The sequence below is a fragment of the Vespa mandarinia genome, chromosome 15 (assembly GCF_050613455.1).
Source record: "Vespa mandarinia isolate Hongniang chromosome 15, ASM5061345v1, whole genome shotgun sequence".
NCBI lineage: Eukaryota > Metazoa > Arthropoda > Insecta > Hymenoptera > Vespidae > Vespa > Vespa mandarinia.
This window is the reverse complement of record NC_140824.1, coordinates 5042199-5064805: the sequence shown is the minus strand read 5'-3', so window position 1 is coordinate 5064805 and position 22607 is coordinate 5042199. Positions and strand designations below refer to the sequence as shown.

Genomic DNA, 22607 nt, shown 5'->3' with positions numbered 1-22607 from the left:
TTTATTTCTTATACTTAACATTTATAAAATTTGATAAGAGCTCAATAATTATAAATTACATGGTAAAAGATATGATAACATAATTTACATTTTTGAACTTACATCATTCAATTTAAGCGAATTTCTAATCCACTATACTATCCATGATTGAAATTACTATATAGTCTTACCCATAAAATCATAATTCTTTATTTGAGCACACTATAAATTACAATGAAAATATTTTATATGAATCTAACAATTATTATTCACTTATGTAAAAGACAACAGTATTTTTATGTTTGTCATATCATTTTTATGTTGATGATGTTATTAATTTTACATTCTTAAAAATTATTATGTATTCTAGATCCAAAAATGAATAAATGTCTATTATTGAATTAAGATTTTGCGTTTAACATATAATAGCAATTTAAAGAATTAGTTTTACACAATGGACGATAAAATACATATATGATAGATATAGGAATAAAGACAACATACATATATATATATATAAATATAGAGAGAGAGAAATCAGAAGTTCAATATGCATGTTCGTAACCATGGAAATAACTACTTTATATGAGATTGTATTTGTGTTCCTCGTTTGATATTTTTTCAATCATAGTTTAAAGGTGAATTTTAACAAGAGTACCGAATTAAAAACTAATAATAATATTAAAAATAAAAGGATAATATTAAAAGAAATGTCATTGGAAACTGAAGCTGGTTTAAATAGAATTTGTTTGTCATTACAAGCTGAGAATAAAGAAAGAAGAAAGGATGCTTTAAACGAAATTATAAAGACAATATTGGATAGACAAGAAATATTGGATACTGATGCTTTATCACAAATATGGGAGAATTTAAGTAGACCATTGATAAGATTATTAAATGACCAAGCAGAAGTTTGTCGAGATCGTGCTGTAGAAATATTAAATAAGTTTTTGAATATGTTGCCTTCGCATGATAAGCATATTATCTATGTGATTCCGGTGTTGTCAAGACGTTTAAGTCCGGAAGAATATATAGAACCATCAGAGGAAGTAAGGCTAAAATGTATTGTTCTCTTAAAAGTTATTATTTTAAAATATAAAGACCATATATCTGTATATATGGATGAAATAATAGGAATTCTTGCAAGAACTGTTAGGGATAATTATCCCAATGCTAAAAGAGAAAGTTGCGAGTGCATATCAGAATTAGGAAAAACTGTATCTAAGCATTTTTATACCTATTCTGAAACTCTTATAAAACCAATTTTAAGTAATTTTAGTCATCAACATTATAGAGTCAGAGTAGCTTCTGTTAAAACGATAGGCGATGTGATTCAATATGGTAATAGCAAATCTATGGAAGAAGTTGCAACGCCCTTAGCTGAAAGACTGTTTGATCAAAGCGGAATCGTTAGAGCAGGTAACATTTTAATTCATTATACATATACTATTTATAATAATTTGTTTTAATAATAATAAATCATTATTAATGACTATGTAAAGCTGTTGTCGAAGTGGCAGGACATTGGCTTGTTGAATTAAGAGATAGATACAGTTGGTGGCACAAAATTCTTCCACTTATTTTAACGGGTCTTCATGATGAAATAGAAACAATACGTATTACAGCAGCAAAAATGTGGGATGAAGCTGGTCAATTATATATGAAAGAAAATCAAAACGATGAAAAATTTAAAGATAAAATGGACTTTCTCACAGAGGAACCTAAACATTATCCACCTAATAGTATGTTTTTATTTTGCATAAGAGATACGATAGCGTAACTTAATGTTAATTGACTTGTACTTTTTTTATTTAGTTATTAGACCAAACTTAGGATGTCGTACTATTGCTCGAGAAAATTTATGTAAACTTATAAATGGAATAACACGGGAACTTTCCGATTGGATGGCTGATATAAGAGTTCGTTCTGCACAATTACTTTGCGTCTTAATACTAAATGTAGAACAATATGTAACTCAATATATAGAAAAATTATTACCTGCGATATATAGGTATATTTAACGTATATGATTTTACATAAAACATGATATTTCGTTTATTTGATATTTGTGATATTATTGCGTTTTCTAACAGTGCTTGTAATGATGAAGATAAAAGAGTTGTGGAGAATATAGAAATTGCAGCAAAATATTTAGGATACTTTGTACCACCACAGGTCTATTGCCATTTAGCATTGCCGACATTGGAAAACTCACCTACGGCAGGTCATCTAAGAGCATTTTCCGCCATCATAAGATGTACTGAAAAAAGTATTCTTCTACCTCATATAGAAAAAATCAGCAATTTTTTACAACAGGCACATATTTGTCGGAGCAAGAAAAGTATTTATCAGCAACAACTTTTATCTTGCTGTAATTCCCTTATAACAGTATGCAACGAGGTGTGGGTTTTTTCAGAAACTTGTCATTCATTATAATTTGTCATTCTATGTAATTGATGATACATCATAGAAGACTGATGTTGCAGGAATGTGCCCTTATTTCCCAGAATATATTTACCGTCATATTTACTAGTCTGGCTATGAGTACCGAACAGTTTATTCACAAAGAAGCAGATCGATTACTTGGTGTACTTGCAAGCATAGAATCGTTAAATGATACTGAAGATTTATTACTGCATCGTATGAAAATAATGCTAATGTCAATTTGTGATAACTGTGATTCATGGACAGTTCATAGTCCAGAACATCAAATATTTCGAACGTGTTTAATACGTGCTTCGACCGCTGCTGCTTACTGTATGAATATTGTACTACCAATACTACAGGATATTATGAACAAAAATACGGATATGGAATTGAGATTATTATATTTGATATTACTATCTGAATACTTGTTATGCAATAAGCAATCGCTTCGATGCATTGTTGATTTTCATGAATTTGTAAATCAAATTTTAGAAATATGCATTATCCCTAATCTTATTTGGTCAGCAGGTAGAATATCTGAAGCTTTACGTACAGCTTCCATTTCATGCTTATGTGCTCTTCTACAAAATGACATTCTTTCCACGCATATTAAGGATTCTATTACAATTGTAAAGGAGGAAATTAACAACAAAACGAGTGAATCTAATATCACAATATTTTCTACTGTAGAAAACTATTTATCTGTTTTCGAAAGGATTATTCCTATTTTGATTACGCTTGTTGATGATAATGCGAAAAAAACTAGGCTTTATTCTTTACGTGCTATTTGTTTTATGATGTCAATTGGACACAAGTTGTCCTGTATAACAGAAGATCATATTCATAGAGTACATGCAATTGTATTGAAAAGATTAGATGATGGTTGTGATGATATAAGATGGGCAGCTCTAGAAGCCCTTGTAGAAATATGGTCTACTATTCCTAAAGATTACAATCTAATGTCTTGCAAAAGTTATATTGATGTTCTATATACAACGGTATTGATACACCTAGACGATCCAGAGTCAAAGTTTCAAGATTTTGTATTAGGTAAATATTATACTTTATAAAAACTTGTAATATATACCTCTTCCCAAATATTTCATATTATATCTCTTTCAGACGTATTGATGCAGTTGGCAAAAATTTATCCCGCATTGTTGGTTGAAAAGTTAAAAAATTGTCAAACAAATTTTAGGAATCAAACTGGTATACAAATACTTTTAAATCATTGTCATGAAACGTTAAAAAACAATTACTAAATATATACTGAAAGTATAATACTGTTTAAATTTTTATTGAGAATTAATGTTTAAAAAATATGTGTGATTTATACATAATAAAAAAACCTGGCACTTGAATGGAAAAAAAAAAGAAAATGAAAAAAAAAGTCAAATAGAATATATGCACGCATATTTTGATTTATAATATATAAGATTTATCCAAAAAAAAAAAGTATTGTTTTTCTATATTATACTTAAACTAGATTTTATTTACAAGTAAATCCATATAAAATTCTTATTAAATTTCGTTAAACTTAATACTCTTGAAATAGAAACATAACCTCTTTCTAAAAGACAACAGGAAGTACCCGCCCTCCTGTTGCCGCCATGTTGTTCGCATCTTCCGCTTGCCAAAGCCCAAAGCTCGCGAGAAGAGGGGCAGAACAAATAAGATTAATATTCGTGGCTAATACGAAATAGCCTTTTTTTTGGAAACAAATCAATCCATAGTGCTTTTCATTTGTTAAAAAATCAAATTATTCGGTAAGTGTACAAGTGTTCGAATTTAGGAGATTTGATATACTTTTCTCCAGGAGAATTATATTGCCATAGAGTATACGCTTATCAATCGAGCAAAACAGTTGATCTGGATTTTTTTTCTTTATCATTATTTTCATTTTCTATTTGTATATTTCTTTTATATATTTCAGGTCGTTTGTTATTTTATTATACAGTCATTCGGCTTTTATCATTTTAATCACTATTATTGGTACGATCATCATCAACATATGAAAAGCCGAACGATATACGTATTTTCTTTTTTAGTTCGTTAAGATCGAATTTAAGGATTCTAAAAATATTCGGTGATTCCATGATATATATTTCGTCTATGTATGTGTGTTTTTTGATTATATATGCATGTACACATACATTTACATATAACTTATATAGATTACTTAAATTCAAAGATCTTTTTATAGTATCCCTTCTTTTAATGAGTAGTCATTTATATAAATTTAACGAAGATATTATTAGCATGAAGCTTTAGAAAATTAAGAATTTTATATTCTGATAAATATATTGTATTATATTGTTAGCAATGTCTGATGCCACGACCGATCATGTGGACGCTGTGGAGGATGAATTGGAAGTTGAGTCGAATTACAAACCTCCTCCGGAAAAAACGATTGAACAAATTTTAGAGGCAGATAAGGAAGATGAAAGTTTGAGAAAATATAAAGAAACGCTGTTAGGGGAGGCCAAAGCTGGTGGAGTAATTGTTGGTATGTACTTATATGTATACGTACCTTAAGAATAATATATCAGAGATGCATATTTACATTTACAATATATTTTCATAGATCCCAACGATCCTAGAAAAGTAATAGTTAAGAAATTAGCACTTTGCGTAGCAGACCGTCCTGATATGGAATTGGATTTATCTGGTGACTTATCGCAATTAAAGAAACAAACTTTTGTTATCAAAGAAGGTGTTAGTTACAGAATTAGAATTGATTTTATTGTACAGCGTGAAATTGTACATGGATTGAAATATGTGCAGAAAACTTATCGTCTAGGTGTACCAGGTATGTTCTTTATTGCTTTATCAAATTATAAAAAAGATATACATTATTTGTACATAATAATATTAATATTATTCGTTTGTTTGTGCTTTCACTGATAGGAGTTACAGGTAAAAAAAAGTTGGAAGGCTATTTATATGAAGTTATATTTTATTATATTACATATCTTCTTCTACTACTTCTTCTTTTTTCTTTTTTATTACAGTGGATAAAATGACACACATGGTTGGATCATATCCTCCAAAAACTGAAATACAATCCTATACCACTCCTGCCGAAGATGCACCTGCAGGAGTTATGGCACGAGGTTCGTACAGTGTTAGTTCTTTATTCACTGACGATGATAAACACGAACATCTGAAATGGGAATGGTCTTTTGAAATTAAGAAAGATTGGAAGGAATAAATCTATCCTGTCATTCCACTGAAAAAAGAAAAAAGGGAAAAGATACGAGAGAATGTTTTTTTAACTTTACAATCATTCGCAGTTATAAATATAAGAATAATGGGTACCATCGTAGATATACTTTGATGAGTTACGAATGATCTTGAGTTGATGGTACTATAAGAATTAATTATACATACTAAGTAATGAGAAAAGAGTAACATATATTGGGTATTTATTTAGCATTCACTTCCCATTGTAATCAGCTATTCACAAATGTTTGATTCACGAAGTAGATATCATTGTGTTTGTGATGAATGGTCAGTAGAAAAATATATCGCATTGTAGATTAAAATGAATCTACAATTGTCAAACACAAAAGTATTTAAAAATGGAAAGTATTATACAATTTGTGAATGAATAATTTAAATAACATACAACAATGATCCGGTGATATTTATCTATTGAAAATAAAGGAAAGATAAAAACAATATTGTAAGGATTTTGGATAGCACGATCTTTAGGGCGTTAATGTGTACACATACTTAATATTTGGACTTAACAGTTGGATATAACATTACATAAAAATGGGACTTATACTTTTACTATTGTAAAGCTTTCCCAAATTTATTTCCGTAATTTATGAGGTATCTCTGGTTAAAATTACACTTGAGATGAAAAAAAAAGAAAAAGAAATCTGGCATTATATGAAGTATGATGAGACATACATACATACATACATAAACTCGATATTAGTGAACTTGGTTTATCAAAGAGATTATATAGCTCTGTGTCTGAGTGATCATTTGAAAGATAATTATCTGATTGAAGTATGTGTATATTTATGAAAATTATAAATCATGAGTGCATCATAGTTAAATATGATAAAATGTACTGGAACATATTGGAATTATAAATCTTCTGTTTGTGAGCTTCCATGGAAAACTATAATCTTTAATATAAGCCAGCTAAATTGGAGTTGCTTTTTGGTGATTCATTTATATGTCGTTTGTTTATACGAAAGAATACTAGAATGTTGACATCGCAAGGGAAAGCGCACATTACAGACATTAGTAATTGTAAAAATGACTATATCTAATGGATCATTCAGTACAGACTGTGCAGCATTTTAAATAATGTCTTTGTATATGCTAAGATTATCCGTAACCTATGTAACATAATTATCAACAATGTAGAATAGACCTTTTATACCTCAAAACAAAATCATAGTAGCCAATGCTGCAATAGATACAAAGTTATGGACGTTCAAAATCTAAAAGGCGTTTCCAGAAATAATGTGATTGAAAAGAAACCCCTGTTATATCGAATATCTTGTTAAATATTATTTCAATAATATATTTTCCATGTAAAAATGCCATCGTACGATCTATTTGCACACTATTATTTTCTGCCGTATTAAAATAATTTTCTAATTCGTACTATGTTACGATATGTCGCAAGATTTGAAAATTATGAGTGCAGAGTCGAGTAGCTTATTGTCTCTCATGTGTATTATGTGTATTTATTTGTATTACGCGGTGCAGTATATATTGTAATCGTTAATATAGTTGCTGTATATTAAATATACATTTTATACCTTTTTCTTCCAGACATCTTTTCAAACTAGCTCGACCTAACAGCTATCCTTAGACTCAAACCAAAATAATGTTTTTATAATTCTTTCCGCTAGTAATTTTCATTCATCCGCTTCATTTAATCGCTAAAAATATTATAAATGCGTACATCTCTTGTATTATTTTTTTTTTTTTATACTTTTAGTATTGTAAAACGTTAGAGACTGAAATTTGTTGTTGTCGCGAGAATAAAGTATATTTACTGAAGGATCACACGAGAATACAAAATCTCATGAAATCTTTAATAATCTAAAAATTGGATAGCACCGACTATGTAGACGGACAGCTTGGTCACGGTTACGATCACGATCAGGATCACGGTCACGGTCATGGTCTACTCCGCTCGAATCTCCTATAGTCACCTATTCTTAGACGAGCCCGTAAGCTGTTAGAATGTACGTCGGTTGCAAATATAGAATACAATTTAAAATGTTCCGTTTCTAACAGAATCGCCTCGTTGATGCGAGTGAAATTTACTGAAGCATCATTCTTCACAATTTTCAAAAGAATGTGCAACTCTAAAGAACATAATGAGCATATAAAACAAAAGAAACGATCTGTTCATTTTCGCTAACTGCTTTGATAAGATAACAATGGATTGATGCCAACATTAATTCAAACAAAATCTATATGAAAATTTATGAGACGCAAAATGATTTAAATTTCGTAGTACTTGAAAACAATCGATGAAAAATCGTTTTTGTTTCGACATCCCACTATCGATTACAATCTACCGTTCGATATTTTCCAATCATGGAGAAAGTCACTATATTGCAGGATCCGTCCTCCGATCTCAGTTTGAAAATCATACGTCTTGTGGCAATCCTAATTCAAGACGTGCCTTCATAAAAGCCTAATTAATTATTAGTATCATATATTTTAGTAAGAATATCTTTTTCCTATTTCATTGTATCAATTGATCACACATGACGATCGATATTCAAAAATTGTAAAATTTTCGACTCTTTTTTACAAAAAATAAATAAAAAATAAAAAATATGGAGAAAAGTGTAAAATCGAAAGAACAATTTCCTAGAAAGATTCAAGTGTGCCTTCAAAATTTGGCGTTTCGTAAATTGAAGAGATGTACTTGTGTACAAGGAAACGACAGCATAAACTCTAATGTAACGGTCGATACGCTAGATCGAATCAATTCGAATTCAAAATCGTTGAGCCTCGAAAGCAATTACAATGAATTTAGCGCGAGTAAGGAAAGAGTAGATCTTTTGCAGGATTTTAGACCTCAAGATTTACAAATTAATATTCGAAGTCGATATATAGAATCACGAGAAACAAACGAGGAATACGTTAATCAAAAAGAGAACGGTCACGTGACCGAAACTAGAATCGTAACGAATATAAAAATGCTTTCTAGAAACGGTCGATTATCTTTGCCGATTTTGCGAGATGAATCTGCAGAAGCTACATCTCTTGCAAAAATAAGTGATCAAAAAGACAGTGATGTCACGATTAATGGAATTAATCGGAGAATATCAAAGAAGAAAATATCGAAGGAGGGTTTCCTTTTAGATGATAACAATCGAGAAGGTAATATTTTCATAATCATAAATTTCCTAGAATTAAGAGAAAGGCAAGTTTTAAATCTTTCCTGAAGAAGTTCAGGAGAAGGAAAATGAGGAAACCAGAGACACGACGAAATTAATATCGCAAGATATCTCGAGGATCGAGGAAACGTTAAGGAGTAGTAATCCGATTATCACCGAGGAACAATCGACCGATACGCGCGATAATTTGAAAAGAGGTTAGACTACTTGACAAAGTTTGTAACTCAACTTTCTAACTTTGAATTTGTAGTATCAATTTACAGAATTTAAGTAACAAAGTTCTGTTGTCTTTATATGTCTTTTTTTTTGTTTTAAGCTTTTACCTCAAACGATACAATACAGTCATAACGAGATATCGTACTAAGTTTTATCACTTTTATGATTATTGCTAAATGAATTAAGTTTATGATCGTATTTTCTTTTTTATCTTTTTTGTCTTTCTTTTTTTTTTTTGTTTTTTTCTCTTTACCTTTTTTTATGCATTCGATGTTCCGATCGAAGAAAAAAAATTGAAGTATCCTTCAATAGGATCGACGTTAGAAGAGTTATGTAATCCTATATAATGCTAAATTATTAATATTGCTCGTTTAAAATAGGCTCGGACGTGAAACATTTTATGGAAGATAAAAGTACGATCGATGCATCGATTGAGCATATTTCTAAGCGAGCAGACTCTTTCGAAGGTTCCACGGTTGATTGGAAATTTTCCGAAGCGTGTCTTTCCTCTGAGAAAAAAGATTATGATATAATATCCACGCGGTTTATCGTTCAAATTGGACATAATGCGAAGAACAAAGAGATTCCCGCATATGGAAAGAGGCATTTCCATTTAAACCAGTATACACTTACATACCATATACATACGGAAGAAAAATGGTTAGAACGAAATGAAATTCTCGTTTCAATTCATTCTACTTATTTCTCAGAAAATGCTTAACTAAACACGACGAGTATGCGAGTTCATATCTGGCAACGTCTATCAACGAGAACATAAAAGACAATTCGTTTTATCAATTCGTCCGTCATCGTTGCGGCGAAAATATGGTTAACGATTTATCTTGCTCTCGATACAACAAACTTTACAAACGATTGGATATTCAGAAAAGTACAATACAATTTGTTTACACGTTTAATCTGTAATATGCAATCCTTAAAGAAAATTCATATAAAGAAGAAAATGAATCATATAATAATAGCATAATACATTGGACTTATTTTTCAGAAATACTGGATAATTCGCGATATGAGCACCGTTGTTACATTTGCAGAGCTCATAGAAACTCGAGCATTTCCTGTGAATACAAATGTAAAATGATTCCGAGTTCTCAAAGAGTAACCTTTCGTCTACCTAGTAAAGAGGAGACAATGTAGACGACACGAAATTCATCGTCTCCGACTTTAGAAATCTCCTTCGATATACATAATTCGTTCTATCATTTCAACGAATCTACCGTTGTTCTACCGTGATTAATGTAAATTGATAAAAATAAAGAAATCACAGGCAAGAGAAGCAAACGGAAACAATCAGGAATCACGTCGAATAATCGTGCGATCTGCTGTGCAGTCAGAGAGAAAAAGGTAACTGTAAATTGTTTCAACTAAATCACGGACAAAATAAATTCGTGCAAATTTCGAAAACGCACTGTTTCCTACGAGACGAACAGACGGTGCTCATTAGACACGCTCGAAAACTTTTACGCTTCCCGAGCAAAATCAAATTAAACTATTAAGTTATTTAGTCTAATTAGCGATCATGTCTTAATTGGGCACGACATAGCATCTACATTCCTCATGTTCCTTCATATTTATAACTTTTATTATTTAGTAAGACTCTATTATCGAAAGGTGAATAATACTCGTTTATTATAAAAATATCACTTTGATTTTAGATCGACATTATCTGCGAACCACAAATAGCCATGGAAATGATGGAATAACGTTTAATAACGATTTCTCTTGGAGAGAAGAAAGTCATCGGCGGTCGTCGACGTGTATCAAATTTCCTGGTTCATCGTTCATCGATCACGCGCGAGCTTATAATAACATTATCGTTGCAAGATCTTAAATCTTCTCGTAGAAAGAAAAAAGCAAGGGACTACGGGTCCACTAATAACGGGTAGGTGTAACGAGACAGCTCGCGTTCGTATCGATCCGTACTGGAGCTTTCGGTGGTGGAGGGAGCCCACCGTCAGGAGGAGAGAGCTCCGTGAAAATCGCGCGTGATCGTAGATCCAACGCAGCTTCATAGTTCACCAGCTTCAAACTGAGCAAGAGAGATAGACAAAGAAAGAGAGAGAGAGAGAGAGAGAGAGAGAGAGAGAGAGAAAGAGAGAGAGAGAGAGAAAGAGAGAGAGAGAGAGAGAGAGAGAGAAAGAGAGAGAGAGAGAGAGAAAGAGAGAGAGAGAGAGAAAGAGAGAGAGAGAGAGAAAGAAAGAAAGAGGATAGTCGGATGCATTCTCGACTGTACGTACGTGCGCCTCCTCCGCGCGCGCACCCTTGACTCTCTTTCTCTCTCTCTCTCTCTCAAGGCAAAACGAACGAACCCCTCGTCTCGAACCAAGCGAAGCCTCCCCCACCCTACGCGCTCACGGTGATAGCCGAGTATCCTGTCGTACGGGACCGACGCTCGTCGGCCGGTCGTCGGCCCTCAGTAGCGCGACGAGCGTCGAGTCGCGTGTGTCGTTGTCGTTGTGTTCTTTCTCTTTCTCACGAGTACCTTTTTCTCTCGTCGAGTACGAAACATACCAAGTCGGCTTTCTTTCTGTCTGTCTCTTTTTCTCTCCTTTTCTATTCTCTCTTCCTCTCACTATTTCACGCGCGTACATCCTCTCTTAAAATCTCAAGTACATACATCTCGAAAGAGCATACCACGAAAGAGTAAGAGAGAGAGGGAGAGAGAGAGAGAGAAAGAGAGAGAGAGAGAGAGAAGAGCGGTGAGTAGCGAAGAACAAAGTGATATCTCTAAAGAGCGAAAGAACTCTTTGACGTTACAAACGTCGTCCTTTTACCAACTTACGAGTTTAAAGGACGCACGACCATCTTTGCTTGCTTATGGTAGACGCTGGAGGTTCTTCTCCTCCTCTTCTTCCTTCTCTCTTTATTTCAAAGACGATTATAGACGAACGGTTAGGTAGTAGAGGAGAGACGACGCATCGAGAGTTCGTCGAACGTTTCGAGGTCAGGGTCGGTCTTTCGAAGAAGAGACAGACACGCGGTCGTGCATGCACGAAGATCGAAGGTCTTGGCACTTGGCGTTTAACCAAGACATCCATTGCACTCTATATTTAGCTGATATTGCCATAGCGAGCTTTGCAGGAGGGATGACGCGAGGGGTGTTTTATATTTCGAGGACGATCGGGGGTCGTGACTTCGGTGCAGCCGCTCTCAGTGACTCATTTCTCGCCTCCTTGAATCTTGGGGCCTGGGTGGGGCCGGCCGGCTGGCCAGCCGGCCGGTCGAAACGTTCTTCCAACTACCGGCGGAAGTTCCTGCCTTCCTGCCTTCCTCCTGCTTACCTCTCGTCGCTCTCTCTCTCTCGTCGCTCTCTCTCTCTCTCTCTCTCTCTCTCTCTCTCTCTCTCTCTCTTTCTCTCTCTCTCTCTTTTTTTGCCTACCTTCGTGCGTTGTCTATTCTTCTCACATATTGTCTATCATTAAGAAGATCTTAAGAATATTTGCGTTGTTATATATAAATATTTATCGCTATAATCTTCAAATATATTTATCAACAATATAAGCGTGTTTAGTACTTGTGTTTATTATTTAGAATGAATGTTGAATCTAATTTATGTAATATTGTTATTATTTAATTAGGTGCAACCTTGATTGGTAAAGTGTTTAAAATCGAAAACAAAAACTATAAGTAGCGTGTAGCTTGTTATTACTCGATAAGTCTTAACGGAGAAGAAAGAAAAATCGAAAGGGGACAATCATAATGCAAAGTGCTGCACGTTACTTGTCGCGGTAACCATAATAATTATGTTGACGAAGCATGTTATGGTCTTTTCTGAGAGCGACTCGTGTGGTTTTTTATCGCCATCGTGCATTATATATTCGGCCGTATCGTCGTAATTGCGAAAAAATCAAAGTTGTGTGCAAATCGAGAGAGAGAGAAAGAAAGAGCAGTCGTTCCACGAAAAAACAAAACCGCTATCGCTAACAATATTTACAAAATATTGCCAAGTTATCATTATTATGAACTTGTTATAAACCTGACACTGTTTGCTTTTTAGATTTTTGAGTACATACTTCCTAAATCAACAATTCAACATTGACACGAACACGCGTCTTCTTTAACATCCCAATGAACGCGTGTCGCGGTTTTCTCATTTCCGCTTTCCAACGGAATATAGTATCCTTGCTTGAAACGAGAGAACCGGCTTTTGACGTTGTAACTAATAGCTTGTAGTTTTAAGAAACGTTACATAATTAATGATACGTGTTCTTATAGCTCTTGAGAATATATATTGCGCTATTAAAAATTCTACCTTAACGAAAAGAATCTAAATTTTATTTCGTAAAATTTACGATTTAATCTATTGTAAGAGACCTTGTCGTCTAGTTTTCATATATCGTTATAGTTCGATGGAAACATCGAGGATCATATTAATAACTAAGATTTAAATTGAATCGAATAGAATGAACGGTCAGCGAATTGTCAATGTACGAATGTCTCGATGAATCTTGATCCTTCGATTCTGTTGGTTTAATTGAGAGAACGGAGCAGTACGCAAGTACGAATACGCATACGTTCAAAGATTAACAGTAAATGGTAAATCGGAGAAACTACCGTTCGATGATTCCTCTTTGCGCATCATTGCTCCAAACATACTTATGCGCGTATGTATTCACGTATAAACTCGTCTGTCGAAGGAGGAAATGTTATTTAACGCGGCCATAATGTAAGATGCGTACGTTAACCTACTCTTGATCAACGGTAACGCGTAGAACGGCACGTTGAAATCGGCTAATGACCGTTGAAGCTCAGGAGACCGCAATAATCATAATGACATTACAATTCAAATCGAATCAAATTAACTAAACGGCACCAAACGGTGCTTTTTTTTCTCTTTTTTTTTTTTTCTTTCACTCTTTAGATTCGTTGAAAAGTTCCTAACGATTTTCAATCTAACGTCTTAATATGAACGATTTGATATGAATATGAATTTGATATGATATTGAAGCTATTGATGAACGAATTGGAATATAGTCCTGTCGAATGGCTGGGATCAATACCTGCTGGCTGTACGCCCTGCTATGTACAAGGAAGGGATAGGGCGGGGATCCTTCCTTGTTTCCTTTTGCGCTAGAACGTTGAGCATTATTCGAGTTTCGTCCTATTGTTTCCCGTTTTTCTTTCTTTTTATTTTTTCTGGTCTTTTCTGTCTTTCTTTTTTTCTATTGCTCGTCGTCAATTGCGAATTCTTATGCGACCAAGTGTTGAGAGAGCTATGTGTTGGGGCTGCACGTAATGCAACACAAGCGTATAATTTAGTCGTCAGATTCGATGTATTCTTTTCATTCTTTTTTTCGTTTATATGAAAATGTTCTTTTATATAGCAAATATACCAAATTGGCATACGTTATTTTCCCTTTTGCGGTATATATACTCCGTGTACTTTATTTTTTAAGAATTTACTGCCGGAAAGACTGGTTTTTGTATATAGGGTTTAACTACGTAGTCATAACAGACGAGAAACTAGAGTACACAAGTGGTCGCACAGGATACTTCATTCTGCGTCCAGTTCACTCACCTCGCTATAAAGTCCCGTTTTCGCTAAAACTTCTTTTAGAAACTTATATGCCTCTTTTAGAAAATTATATGCCTTGCTAATCCTTGCGTAATGGCTATTTTAGAATTCGGATAATTAAGGAATCGTTCGCTCAATTATTTCATTCTTAAATGAATTATATGAAACTGACTAAATACATAATTAACGAGAAATTTATACATATGCGATGTATCCTCGATACGCTCAATGTATAAACTCATTTTATGAATTTCTTATCTCTTTAATATCACGCAATTTCAAACGGGATGTGCGAACGCAAGATTTGCTGAAATGACCTTGATAAAGGAAGCATCTCATTGTGAGATACAACGCATTTGCTACCGAGATCGTCAATTTTTTTTCTTTTTTATATTCCATAAGTAAAATTGTATGCATTGATTTAAACAATTATTTTCTTGGAGAGTGACGAATTAATTAAATAAAATTTCTAGAAAGAGTTTTTATGAAATTAAATATGTACGACCTATGTATCAGTCATACAATTTATAATAATATTATATTTAGTGTTAATAATAGAATTTGTTCTTTTTAGAATTTATCTCGGATTGAAGACAGCTTGGAGGCATATCAATTTTGTGAAAGGGAGAATCTTAGAGGAAAACAAACAAACGAATCATTTTAACTTTTGCTTAGGCTAAAAACAATGCAGAGCAACGGTTCAGAAAATATGGGTCCCGAAAATGGTGTTGAAAAATCTGGATGGACGGTAGGCATTATACCTTATCTTCTTATACTCCACTTATTTTTATATTCAAGGATTCTCTCTTTGTCTCTCTCTTTCTCTCTCTCTCTCTCTCTCTCTCTCTCTCTATATATATATATATATATATATATATATATATATATATTCCTTCCCAATTTTTTTGTGATAAATCTTTGTTCGATAGACCAGTAAATCTTTAATTTTATTAATATATTTTTCAGGTTGGATTGATTAATGGAAAATACAAGTATCTTACGGCTGAAACTTTTGGTTTCAAAATCAATGCCAATGGATCAAGTTTGAAAAAGAAACAATTATGGACTCTCGAAGGAAGCGATCAACAAGTATTTCTTCGTTCTCATCTGGATCGGTATTTAGCCGTGGATCAGTTTGGAAATGTGACTTGCGAAACAGAAGATGTTAATGATCCTGGCTGTGCTTTTCAAATACAGATGGCCTCTGATGGTTAATTAATTTAATTTCTTGCAAGATAATCTATAATGTGTACTTCTTACCAAGATCCTTTAAATATTTATTAATTGTAGGAAGCGGACGTTGGGCTCTAAAGAATATCCAGAGAGGTTATTTTCTAGGGTCTAGTCAAGATGAGTTGAAATGTACAGCTAAAGCTCCTGGTGAGCCAGAATACTGGCTTGTACACCTTGCTGCCAGACCACAGGTATGGCTTTTTTTTTCTTTTTTTTTGAAAATACAAACATTTTTCTTTATTTTCCCCTTTCATATTTTACTATAGGTAAATCTTAGATCGGCTGGAAGAAAACGTTTTGCTCATTTAAGTGCAGCGCAAGATGAAATTCATGTCGATGCACCAGTACCATGGGGCGAAGATACTTTATTTACTTTGGAATTTCGTCCTGCAGCTATGGCAGATCATGATGATGATCATGGAGATCATGTCAAATCAGAAGGTGGACATTATGCCCTTCATACTTGCAATAATAAATATCTTGCACGAGATGGTAAATTGTTAGATAGTTGCACTAGAGATTGTCTCTTTGCGGCAGAATTTCATGCAGGACTACTTGCTCTCAGGTTTGTACAATAAATTTAGAAATATTTTTCCATGTGGATCTAGTGATATTTTAATCCAATATTAATAACTATAGAGATATCAATGGTGCATACTTGGCACCAATTGGAAGCAAGGCTGTATTAAAATCTAGATCTACAACTGTAACGCGCGACGAACTCTTTTCTTTGGAAGAGTCTCTTCCACAGGCTTCCTTTGTTGCTGCTCTGAATCAGCGATATGTTTCAGTAAAGCAAGGTACACTCGTTTTAATTGTTCAAGAGCAACAACACTTAGATATATTTACTATATATCTAATATTATCTATCTCTGAATATTTCAGGAGTCGATGTAACTGCAAATCAAGATGAGATTTCTGGTCATGAAACATTCCAACTAGAATTTGATCGTGTCACAAAACGATGGTACGTACGTACCATGCAGGATCGTTATTGGAGTTTGGAAGCCGGTGGTGGCATTCAAGCTGCTGATCACAAAAAGTCTTCAAATGCTCTTTTTGATCTTGTTTGGCAAGAGGATGGCACAGTAGCATTGCGTGCTAACAATGGCAAATTCGTAGCTACCAAACGTTCTGGCCATCTTTATGCAAATGCTGAACTTACAAATGGAAGTGATTCAGATGCTTGTAAATATTATTTCTATTTGATAAATAGACCAGTTTTAGTACTTCGTTGTGAGCAAGGCTTTGTGGGTCCTAAAAGTACAACTAGCCCCAAGCTTGAGTGCAATAAAGCCAGTTATGAGACAATTCGGGTCGAACGATGTGAACGTGATATTGTTAGATTTAAAGGTAAGAGTATTTTGATTTTATCTTTATTGTATTTAAAATAATTATAATTCATTCTTGAGTTAGTTTATTTGTATTCGAATATTTTGTTTCCTAAAATTCGATGATTTAGTATAACATATTTCTTTCTTCTTTCTTTTTTTTTTTTATGCAGGACAAAATGGAAAATATTGGCATGCAGATAGTGAGGGAGTAACTGTGGATTCTGATGTACCATCTGATGGCTTTTATTTGGAAATGCGCGAACCATCTCGTCTTTGCATTAAATCTACTGATGGTCGATATCTTACTGCAGGTAAAAACGGTGTTTTACGTTTAGGAGAAACAGATTATGATTCTGCCACAAAATGGGAATTTTAATGTGGCTGGTTTTGGAGAAACATAATCCATCAGGTGTGATTATATCTCATCGTATTTTTTACATGGGAACGTAAGAACAAAAACTTTGTTCCTACTATGTACTTAACCAAGAACAGTTTTGTAAACCTCACCGTAAAACGAATTTACGACATATCGATGGTAAACTATCTTCATGGGGCTACAAAAAAAGATATCGTAAATTTGCATAAATCAAAGACTGACAGCTATACTAACTGTGAATTATTATGAGCCAATCATTATTATGAGCTTTTTTATACGCAATGCTTCATTTTATATAAACTATACAATCAATTTATCGCGTAATAAGCTTCACTAAAGTAAATAATTTCAATTGCGTCAACGCACATTGACAATACATATTTGATATTTGATAAAATCGTGTATTAAAAGTGAGGATGTTCTTTGTGGGTCATTTATAAGATATCTTTAATACAGCTTTCCATTTCTAATAGCATATATGCATATAGATTATCCATAATTTAAATTAAGGGAAGTATAACAGTATGAACGTTCATAAATTGGTCATAGGCCAGTCTTTGTTCCATTACTGTTCTCTACCAAAAGCATATATATAAGAATACTAAATTATATCCCTTTCTTAGTAAGCTAACATAACAATTTCAAACTGAAGATATTAAATATTTGTTTGTGACGCTAAAATGTGATGCATTTTATATAATACATTTTATATTAATAATACTTATTATTTTTAAGAAACTGTCAGTTCTCACAAAAAATAGACCAATAATTTCTTTTTCTTCGCATATCTTTAAACCCAAACTAAGGATTAATCTATTTAGTATTGTATAAGTTCAAAATTATTATTGAAATTGACCATAAGTAATTCAATATTTATATAAAAATTTATGGCGTTTCATCTTATAATATGAGAATTATTCCTTCAAGTGCTAAAGATTATAAATCTATAATTTTATCTAACAATTTATTACTTGCACACAAATTTGTGTAGCTTTCATAAAAAAGATACTACTTTTTGAATCCCTTATTAAAGTTAACAAGTATAATATCTATGTCTTATAGCAATACCATGAAATCAAATTTGATGAATACACTTGAGGAAAAAATGATAATATACTAAAATGTAATACGTAGGACTTACTTATTGTCATTGGTCATCAATTTAAACCTATTAAGAACAAATATTGTATAAGCATGTATTTTTAATTGTCTATGCATTGCGCAATATAAAAATTGTGTCTATTTTTGCTATTCATTGTGTAAAATTTTTACAAATGTGCAGATTTGTTTCTTTTTAATTTTAATTTTTTTTCTTTTTTTAAATACTGTAAACAACTATCGATACTTTAAACTAAAATCCCATAAACAATTAATAATTTTATTAAGGATTATTAACAAGAATGTAATAAACAATTTTATATTGACTGAAAATATTTTTTCTATAAAAGAAAGCCCTATTATCACTTTTCCCTTGATTTGTTAGAAAACTCATTAGATGGGAGAAATATTTAATATATACAATAAATGAATATATTATATATTTTAACTCTTTGTAAATTGTCTATCTCGTAAGCGTTAATATGGTTTTGAAGTATGTGACGAAGGAATGATACATGTTTAAAAATTACAACATGAAAACTATAAACTTCATTTTACATTACAAAGCTTGTTCTTACTTATAAGGAAACATATTCTTTAAGTTAAAAAGTATTCAAGCAACTACACTTATACCAAAAGTATTAATAATAATAATAATAATAATGGCAAATGAAGTATATTCAATAAGAAAAATTTAGAAAAATATTTCATCATGTACGATGATATTTTATTTTACTCGTTTTGATATTTTATTTTACTTTGTAATTTTTTTATCATACGTTCTTCCGTTAATATCATATAATTATGAAATATAGTCTTTAGGCAAGGATATAAAAGAGGTAGAAATTTTAGTTGTGAAAAATTAAAGTGCATATAATCATATGCTATACCGACTTTGCTTAGATCAAGATTGGTATTTTCAGGAATGATGGGTAACTTCGTATGCCTTTGACTAAAATGTGTTAATAAAGTAAAATGTGATTTCATTCTCTCGCCCATTTGGATGGCTTCGGACATGGTCGAATGTTTTTTAAATATTGCTTCGTTTGATAATTCATCCTGCAGAGTTGCTTCATGAATAAGTAAATCACAATTCATTCCTAGTTGTATCAAGCTATTACAAGGCATGGTATCACCACTAGAACGTATAATGAATAAACGTTATAAACATGTTATTAATATTGAAACCAAATATGTTTTAAAATGTTCTTATTACCTGTAGACAACCTTTTTATTATTTTTAAAGATTAAACTAATTCCATAAGACAAATTGCAATGCCTTACTATGGTAGTATTAATTTCCTTAACATTCAATTTATTAGATAGGTCCTTTTTAAGGGATGATATTTCTATTGTATTAGGTTTAAAGTCCAACAAATCATGATTTGATATTAACGTAATATAATCCTTAATGGGTTTATAATATTCGTAACAATAATTTAGCCATGATCCAAGAGTGTCCGGTATTAATAAAAAAGTGGGATCTTTTGTGACCTTGGCTTTTGCTAATAATACTCCTATCAAACCTAAATGATGATCCGCATGCATATGAGAAATATAGACAGCCTAAAAAAAATTTTCAAATTCAATGTCATATGAACAATTAAAAAGATCTAATTAGATGATAGATTATCATCTAATTAGATGATCTAATTAGAAGATCTAATTAGATCTAATTAGATCTTGTTAAAAAAATGATTGATCATTTTGACTATTAATAAAAACTAAGAAAAATAAAGTAAATAGATGTACTTAATGTACCTTAATCGAAGCCAGGATATCATTTAATTTAGTTGTACCATAAACACGTCCCATTTGAGACAATGTTCCTTCGCTACAATCTAATAATATACTAGTATCTTCATCTGTTCTCACAAGAATAGCACTTGTATTTCTAACTTTACTAGGTATACTAGATCCAGTACCTAACATGACAAATTTAGGATATTCTTCCACAGCAAGCATTGTTTTTGTTTGTTTATCAATTTTAGAATGAAGTTCCGCCAGGATTTTAGGAAAATCATTTATTTCGTTTAACTCATTGATGTATGCTTCTTGATCAATTGAAATCTTACTATTGCTATCGAATTTCCGCGTAGGTCTCAATTCAATAGTTTGCAATGATTTAGCATAATATATTCCTGGAGTATTTTCTTTTTCCTATGAACATATTGGAAAAATAATTTAATTACCGTTGTTTGTAGGAGTGATCGTTCATTGAAACATTATCGTTTTTAAACTTTATTACTTACTGTATTTGCATTCTGGCATTCTACATTTAATTTATTTTGAAAACAATTCGACTGCAAAGAAGGAAATATTTTAGGATGCAATACATTCAACATATATTGTTGTTTGAATACTGCCTGGCTACCCAAGCAAGTGTTGTTTTCATTTATTATTAAATGATAAGTATTTGAATCGAACTTATTCATCCATTCTTTATATTTTGTATTATCAATTATCTTCTGTGGTGTAAAATGTATTATACAATATGGCTTATCATCATTAGAGGCTTGTTCTTGATACTTCTCAAAAGCAGTTTGATTTACAAATGATTCTACATATTCTTCACTTGGACACTCGACAACTATAACCAAAATGGTTATTTAACAATAATGGTATATTAAATTATTTTAAATTATATTAAATATATAATAAGATATTTTAAATATAAATAAAATAAAAAGTTATGATTACCTAAAAATACTGGGCCCTTTTGCTTTGGAAGACATACTTCCTCGTGTTTTACAACAGTCCCATCATCTAAAGTGACATCTTTACCATTTTTAAGTAATCCTAATATAGGACCAGGTTTTAAGCCTTTAGCAAGACATTTGTCTAAACATAAAGAACCTAGCTTGTCGTTTAACTTACAAATATAGGATAGTACAGGTACAATATCTTTTTCTGATGATCTGATTCTTTTCTCATTTCTACTTTCATTATTTTTTCTCTTTTTATTAATATGAGAAGTATCTGTGTCATCTGTGTCATTATCCGTTATCGTTTCAGATATATGTTCATATTTATTGTCTACATTTGGATATATCAGAACGCATGAAACGGTCATCAAATTATCATTATACTCTTTAATTGCATCATTCTTAGTAAGTTCATCAACGGTAACCGTTAAATTTTTCACAATGTTAGATTCCTTCAAAATTTGTAACATTCGTTTAGTTCCTACAGGAGAAGTAACTTTGAAAAAATTATGACATAAAGATTTAGTTTCTTCATTCAAATGTGCTATTGTTAATACTACTCCTGGCAATCCACCCATGTTTTTCCAGATCGCTGATGTAATAAATATATGTTCTATTTTGCTCAATTTAATTTTGTATTCTGCAAATAATCTTTGTACCCCTTCTCCGCAATTAAACAAATATCTCTTATGATCTGTAATTAAAATTAAAGAGGTGCATCCTGGTCCAGATCCAGCGCCTAAAACCTGCAAAGATTGTACAATAATGTTTGTCAAAATAAAATAAAATAAAACAATAATTACAATTATGAACAAAATTAATAATGATCAATGGACCTGCAAGCGCACATTCGCTGAAGAATTAATGGATGACATGCCGCGATTAATTGTATTAATTTTTTTCTTGTTACGTCCTTGTATATTATAAGAACGTGAAAGATATTTGGTTATAACATCTTTCGTTATTTTTTTTAGAAATATCATTGATTTATTTATTATTTATTCCAAACGCTTTATGCTGTTTTAATGTATCTAATCTGATGTAACCTAAGATTTCAATTCAACAATGCTCCCACGAATTCAACAATGCTTCCATGAATTCAACAATGCTCCATCTATAATATTTCCATGAAATTTCAAGGCAATCTTAAGCTAAATTCTCACATACGCGTATCGGTTTCTAAGTTATATCCATAAATACAGATATATAACATAAAGAGAAAAGTGATCAATAATAAACAATTGTATAGAAATATTAGTTCTATAAAGATATTAATTCTAAAATAGTAAATTAAATATTGTTACTAATTAGCTTTTC

General features: G+C 32.0%; 4 protein-coding genes across 13 annotated transcripts; 3 read left to right on the top strand and 1 right to left on the bottom strand.

Annotated features, from left to right (window-relative positions):
- Nucleotides 1-666: 666 nt before the first annotated feature.
- Nucleotides 667-4520, top strand: LOC118449680 (dynein axonemal assembly factor 5-like). 2 transcript variants are annotated; one of them, XM_085661514.1, is made up of 7 exons: nt 667-1398; nt 1482-1721; nt 1795-1990; nt 2073-2379; nt 2466-3456; nt 3529-3615; nt 4455-4520. In XM_085661514.1, exons 1-7 carry the CDS (start codon nt 690-692, stop codon nt 4460-4462), a joined length of 2538 nt encoding a protein of 845 aa, XP_085517640.1. In that variant the 5' UTR covers nt 667-689; the 3' UTR covers nt 4463-4520. The 2 variants fall into 2 exon arrangements, with proteins under 2 accessions (XP_085517640.1, XP_035740418.2); XM_035884525.2 differs by lacking the exon at nt 4455-4520 and having other exon boundaries at nt 3529-3668.
- RhoGDI (rho GDP-dissociation inhibitor) lies at nt 4011-7183 on the top strand. Of its 2 annotated transcripts, XM_085661518.1 has the most exons (5): nt 4011-4172; nt 4340-4520; nt 4727-4912; nt 4991-5215; nt 5418-7183. In XM_085661518.1, exons 3-5 carry the CDS (start codon nt 4729-4731, stop codon nt 5615-5617), a joined length of 609 nt encoding a protein of 202 aa, XP_085517644.1. In that variant the 5' UTR covers nt 4011-4172; nt 4340-4520; nt 4727-4728; the 3' UTR covers nt 5618-7183. The 2 variants fall into 2 exon arrangements, with proteins under 2 accessions (XP_085517644.1, XP_035740419.1); XM_035884526.2 differs by lacking the exon at nt 4340-4520.
- Nucleotides 7184-10077: 2894 nt separating this feature from the next.
- singed (fascin domain-containing protein singed) lies at nt 10078-18225 on the top strand. 7 transcript variants are annotated; one of them, XM_035884537.2, is made up of 9 exons: nt 10078-10373; nt 10685-10911; nt 15119-15292; nt 15511-15754; nt 15835-15968; nt 16044-16342; nt 16417-16577; nt 16663-17130; nt 17282-18225. In XM_035884537.2, exons 3-9 carry the CDS (start codon nt 15230-15232, stop codon nt 17485-17487), a joined length of 1575 nt encoding a protein of 524 aa, XP_035740430.1. In that variant the 5' UTR covers nt 10078-10373; nt 10685-10911; nt 15119-15229; the 3' UTR covers nt 17488-18225. The 7 variants fall into 7 exon arrangements, with proteins under 7 accessions (XP_035740430.1, XP_035740429.1, XP_035740427.1 ...); XM_035884536.2 differs by lacking the exons at nt 10078-10373; nt 10685-10911 and adding an exon at nt 11383-11527 and having other exon boundaries at nt 17282-18224; XM_035884534.2 differs by lacking the exons at nt 10078-10373; nt 10685-10911 and adding an exon at nt 11417-11672.
- A 723-nt stretch (nt 18226-18948) lies between these two features.
- On the bottom strand, nt 18949-22543 carry RNaseZ (ribonuclease Z). Of its 2 annotated transcripts, none has more exons than XM_085661426.1 (6): nt 22127-22543; nt 21286-22036; nt 20838-21175; nt 20347-20745; nt 19802-20151; nt 18949-19723 (listed from the first exon to the last, which is right to left on the bottom strand). In XM_085661426.1, the coding sequence occupies exons 1-6, from the start codon at nt 22271-22273 to the stop codon at nt 19318-19320; spliced, it is 2391 nt and encodes a 796-aa protein (XP_085517552.1). In that variant the 5' UTR covers nt 22274-22543; the 3' UTR covers nt 18949-19317. The 2 variants fall into 2 exon arrangements, with proteins under 2 accessions (XP_085517552.1, XP_085517553.1); XM_085661427.1 differs by lacking the exon at nt 22127-22543 and having other exon boundaries at nt 21286-21771; nt 21851-21972.
- Between the last annotated feature and the right edge of the window lie 64 nt (nt 22544-22607).